This window comes from Camellia sinensis, chromosome 12 (assembly GCF_055761805.1).
Source record: "Camellia sinensis isolate YWXY chromosome 12, ASM5576180v1, whole genome shotgun sequence".
NCBI classification, from domain to species: Eukaryota; Viridiplantae; Streptophyta; class Magnoliopsida; order Ericales; family Theaceae; genus Camellia; species Camellia sinensis.
Genome location: NC_138972.1, coordinates 19305750 through 19311939, shown reverse-complemented (window position 1 = coordinate 19311939; position 6190 = coordinate 19305750). Strand labels below are relative to the sequence as shown.

The window sequence follows — 6190 nt, the reverse complement described above, 5'->3', positions numbered from 1 at the left end:
GTTGATAAGCAATTGGATTAGTCATTCTACTCACTTTCTCATACTTGGATCTAGGTTGAGTCCTCTACGGCTTTATTCCCGAAATTCCCGTTTGACAAGCAAACAAGTTAGTTATTCTGCTCACTTTTTCAGGCATGGATCTAGACTGCATGCTCTACGGCTTTGTTCCCATAAATTCCAGGAGGAAGATCAAAATTTAGTTGTGTGGTAAAATTTTAGCACACACACATCACTTATTCAATTTATTGCACTTGTTATAAACAAACAAACAAACAAAAAATTGATAATTTCTTTTTAAAAACACATTGATCGTTCAATTTTTAGAAGGCAGATGTAATAAATTGAATAAATTGCGATTGTTGGATTGACTATTTTTTATTTATTAATGATGATATATACAATGGTCTCGACAAAATAAAGACCATGTTTGATTTGGTTTTCAAAATTTGTTTTAGAAATTTTTTCAAAAAAACATTTATCATTTTTACATTATTTTATATTTTCAGAGACTAGAAATAAATTGTTTTTTGATATTTACTTTTATGAAATTAATTTTTATTTTTTCATTAAAATTTCAAAAACCAAACAAGGCCAAACAATTTACATCATTAAAATAGGATCTATAATGAACTTGTGAACATGAACAGCACTGCCCAATCCATGATGTGCTCTACAAAAGTTAGATCCGATAAATAATATCACATATTTCTCTAAATTATTACCAAATATGGAAAACAAACAGTTACCTCCCAATCCCAACAAGATCCTGCACCGACGTCACATGTTTGCACAGATGTCCCAATGTCCACCAACACGTGTCTAGTTTTGGTGCCACGTGACGTGGTAAGCCTGCACTAAATCATCTAGGTAGGTGTATTTAAAGTTGGTCCACCACCAATGTCTTTGCCATTGAATTGATCGAAAGTGTGTTGATTTTTAAGAATTGAGATTAGGAATTGCAGAGAAAGAGAAAGAGAGTCTGAAAATGCAGGCAGCAAAGAATGCAGCAGCGTCCGCCAAGGAGACGGCGGCCAATGTTGCCGCCTCTGCCAAGGCTGGCTTGGACAAGACCAAGGCCACCATACAAGAAAAGGTTTTTTTTTTCTTCTGTTTAAATATGCTCATGGCATGCTTTTATTAAAAGAAAAATAAATATTAAATGATCTATATGCCAAGCTACTACCATATCAAGTCTAATCTGATATATTTTAGGCTTCGTTTATTTCGCCAAAAATATTTTACAAAACCAACCTTATTGTCAAATTGTCCTTTACATTCAAGTGACAAACTAAAATTTCTATGGATTAGTCTCATGAGCGTCACAGATTAACCATGGTATGGGTGCACGCGTGTGCAATATGCTGTGGAGTGCACGTTTCATTGAATTAATTTATGTAAGTTGAATGCATGATCAGTTTATGGTAACAATATATGGTGATTTCACCATATCTATATAAAAAAAAAAAATTAGGGTTGAATTTTAGAGAACTTGACAGATCCGTAATATCTACTACGGATTTGTCAAGTTCTCTGAAATTTAACCATAATTTTTTATATTACTGATCAAATCATATATCATTCACCTCTCCAAAAAAATTAATAATAAAATAAGATGATTTGATAATCATAATTTTTTATTTTCTTATGTTTTGTTAGTGAATATTGTATATATATTATTTTCACTATATATATATATATACTAGCATATACTTGTGCCTGAAGACACGGTGTAAATAATGTTAGGATTATAATGTAATTGTAATCCCAATATTATTTAAATTTATTTTTTAATTATACAAATTCACAAATTTATTATAAAATTTTGGAGTTCTCACAAAGCTCCTCACAAAAATTCACTTTTGCTTATATAATATATAACTAGATAGATAGATGTGCTTGACATACATACAATTTTCACGGGCATACATACAATATTTTTTTTTTGCTTATATAATTGTATGGAAATTGTATGTATGCCCGTAATGTCCTAGTGTATTACGGGCATACATACATTGTATGGAAATGTGTGTAAAATATATTGAACAAAAAGGAGAAAATAAAAAAAAATGAACAAATAGAGAGAAAAATAAAAATGGGAGAAAATAAAAAAATAAAAAGAAAAGAGGAAGGAAGGTGGGATCATAGGATCATGGAAGGATGTGTGAGAAAAGAAAAAAAGTAAGAGAGAGAAGCGGAAAAGTAGAAAATGTACATGTAAGATATTTTTTGAAAAACATATCTCAGACATTGTTTTATAACTTGAGTTGATCTGAGCCATCAACATGTCCTATTAGGACAAAAATATGTTGAAGATTCAAAAACTGTCTTGCTTTATTTTATAGATATTAAGGCCAAGTTTGGCAATCCTAAAAAAAGTCAAAAAGTTAAAAAGTTACTTAAAAAGTTAAAAAGTTATCACTATTTACCAAAAGTCCAAAATTATGGCACAACTCCCAATCCTAATTTTCCTCTACACACTAATTTATACAATTTTTTAATACACATTTTTCCATAAAAAGTCAAAAAGTTAACCCAAACATCTAAATTTTTTTCCTCAATTTTTTAGTCCAAAAAGACAAAAAATACAGTTATTTAGGACACCCGAAACAACTCCAAAATGTCATAATTAGCTTTATGATATTTACATTTGGCAAAGGCTTTTTTTAGCTTTTTGGGCTAAATTCACAAAATGACAAAATATGCTAAAATAGTCAATAAGACAAAATGTCACATCAAATTCATAATCATTTCACTTTTTCCCTCACAAACATCACATCTAATTACAAAAAAATTCCTACTATCCTTCCACACACAAATATTTTAATCTTTAAAATAGCCAAAAACTAAAAAGACCTACTAAAATAGCAACTTCCTTGACACACACATATTTTTCTTGTTGTCTACCTTTACCTTGCCTATATATAGGCATTTTCATTATATTGTAAGATACACACAATATTGAATATATACATGATATATAGGACTCTTCATTGTATTATAAGATACACAATATACATATAATATAATGTTCTTTTTCTCTCCTTCAAAACAAAAATGATAGAGATAGTTGGGATAGGAATAAACTAGTGGATAGAGAAAGAGATCATTATAAAGCGATACTGAAAATAAAATATGGTAGCCGGATAAGTTGAGATCCGGTGAGTGACCAAGGCAAGGTTGTTGCCACACGCCGATGAAGCGGAATTATTAAGCAGTTAACCTAGATCGAATACTATGTTACAATATCTAAAAGAGAAAAAATATATATTATATTACGTGTATATTTAATATTGTGTGTATCTTACAATGCAATGAAGAGGCCTGTATATAGGCAATGTAAGTGTGGGCAACAAGAAAGTTATGAAAGTATCCTAATATGCTAAAATCTAATTATAACATTTAATATATATATATATATATGCAATATTCACTAATACGTTAGTCTACAAAAAGAATTGACAAGTATGATATACTATTTAAGGAAAGAAAAAAAAAACAAATGTGATAAGATGAAATTATTACAAATCGAATTGATCTAATTTTTTATATAAAATATATACACATAAAACTTTATAAAATGAATGATTTGTATTCTTAGTGGTCCCACAAATTCTGAAGTTAAGATTTGAACTTGATAGAAATTGAACCAAAAAAAGCATATCTAATGCATCACCAATTTATCGTAACTATATATTGAGTGCATAATTATTTTGACTCCGATTTTTTCACACAATTTCAAAGTATGTAAACAAAATATAAATTTTTATTGATCCAAAATAGTGGTGCACACAATTTTGGGTGGTGTCAATATTTTTTTTAGATATATTTTGGATCAGTCTCAATTTATTTTTCAGACTTTAAAAATAAGAATGAACAAATTTTTTTTTAATTATTTTATGGAACTACCTTTTCCAAAACAAATGTTACTGCTATGGAAGTTACTCAAAAAGTGTTCGGAATTTCCTTGTACGAGTGTTCGGAATTTCCTTGTACGCGGTTTCGAATGGATAAATTTGTTATCTTATTAAAAATATAAATAAAGTATTTTCATCATTTAAAATTTAGGAATTTATTTTGGGTGTAGATTTGCATTGTTTTTAAATTTATAATGTAAATTTTAAATTTTAAACAAATTGTTGAAGTAATTTTTCTCCAAATTGAAAGAGAGAACAACACTTGAGATAGTTGGTGTCAGGTGCAGGTTGCTCATCTAAATGGATTCACACAATTTTGTAAAGAGTAGCGCTACTCTAACTCAAAAGTTAGATCCACTTTCAAATCTGATGATGTAAGACAACTATTTCTTATATCTTTTTAAATCAATCATCTCTTTCACATCATTGAGTCTGTAAAATTATTTTTCTTTTGTGAGTGCCTCAGAAAAATACTTTTATTTATTTATTTATTTGTTTAATAGCCTGCAGATTCAAAATTGATTAATAAATGTTTTCATTTGTAAAACTATTCAAAATTGCTAATTTTTTTATTCATTCGTCAAATTGTCCCTCAATTATCGAAGTGTCTAAAAATTGAAATAAAACTGCAAAGGCATCATGTTGTTAGTAAAAGACTAATAATCATTAGTGAAGTTGTGTTAAAGAGAAAAAAAAAACATGAATTTTCATAAAAGAACATTAAAAAAAATTAATAATCAACTAGTGGAACACAACATGGCTTCCAATTAATAGCATTGAAATATATTTTTATTGACCAATTAGAATTACCTCCCAGAATCTATAATTGTCTCAAAAGATTCAATAAGTATGCATTATTGGATCTTTAAAATAACACTTTAGAAGATCTTATAAATAGAACATTTTTGCATAGAAGATGTAAGCCAAATATTGGACATTTTAGAAAACCACTTTGCAATAAATTTACTGAAAAATAAGTTTTAAATTGTTTGGATTCTTATTGCTTTTTTTTATATAAAAATAAAAAAATAAAAAAGAAGCACCCAGAAGAAGAAGATGAAATTGGGAACTTTATATGTTTAGCACAATCCAGATATTCGGGCTTCTAAATCTGAAGCATGTTCATGCTTGCTCTGTGATTTACTTGGTTAGTTGTTATACCATGTACACAAGTTAACAATTCAATGACTGGGTTTTTATTTAATCTGCATTGATGACTGATGATTGATGATGTAGGTGGAGAGGGTGAGTGCACATGACCCAATGCAAAAGGACATGGCCATGCAGAGAAAAGAAGACAAAATCAATCAAGCTGAGTCCAACAAGCAGGAGGCGCACGAGCACAATGCCACCGCGCGACAATCAGCTGCAGCCACTACCAGAGTCGGTGGTGGGACCCAAAGTTACACCACTGGTGGGGGAATGGGGATGGAAAATTACTCTACTAGTGGTCCAAACATGTCTGCTGGATATGGATATGGTACCAGTCATCATGGCACCAGCAACATGACTGAGGGGGGCATGGTCGGGTCACAGTACCCTCTTGGGGCTGACATTGGTGCTGCTACTGAGAACCCAGTTGGGGGGGGCTAACACTACTGCAATTGGTTTGAACGCTAGAAGCACTGATGATGTATACCCTTTAGATGTTGACATTATTGGGGCTAGCTTGAACCCGATGCATAACACCAATGCTGGGGTTGGTGACCGTGGTGGTGCCCCAACCTCTGGTTATGGCACTGGCGGTGCATATAATTAGATGATTCACATGGTTTTGTCCATAGCCCCACTCTACGTGCATGATCTTGTGTGTTTAATGGTTTGTGTTTCTGTTTTTGAAGCCTTAAGAGTTTGATGATTTTGTGCTTAGTTGGCTGAATAAATGTACAAGGATATGATATGAGGTCCCTGCAGTTTACTTACTGTTATCGTTTAATTTTATTGGAAAATTTATAAATGAATGAAAATTAATTGATCACCAGCATCTGCTTAATCTTGTCCTCTTTTGAACTAAAAGTTAGCACAACAGTTCGGCCACCTCCTTCCCTAATCATGACATTCTTGATCACTATTGCTTCCAATTCCTCCTTCACACTAAAATTAACGAATTCTGGTTTCAGTCTAATGACTAAACTTTCGTTAAGCCACCCATTGCCAATCTCCTTGGCTTTGATGCTAATGATTCCTTCCCTTTCACCATATCCGCGTATGACCTCAACTTACCATCTGACCCTTGATCCTTCCTTCCGCCAGCACTAGGTGCTCTGCTTATAATT

The 6190-nt window shown here is 31.3% G+C and overlaps 1 protein-coding gene across 1 annotated transcript; it reads left to right on the top strand.

The window, feature by feature from the left end:
• The first annotated feature begins 985 nt into the window (after nt 1-985).
• Nucleotides 986-5507, top strand: LOC114301984 (11 kDa late embryogenesis abundant protein). The gene is made up of 2 exons (XM_028246951.2): nt 986-1093; nt 5151-5507. The coding sequence occupies exons 1-2, from the start codon at nt 986-988 to the stop codon at nt 5505-5507; spliced, it is 465 nt and encodes a 154-aa protein (XP_028102752.2).
• The last annotated feature ends 683 nt before the right edge of the window (nt 5508-6190 follow it).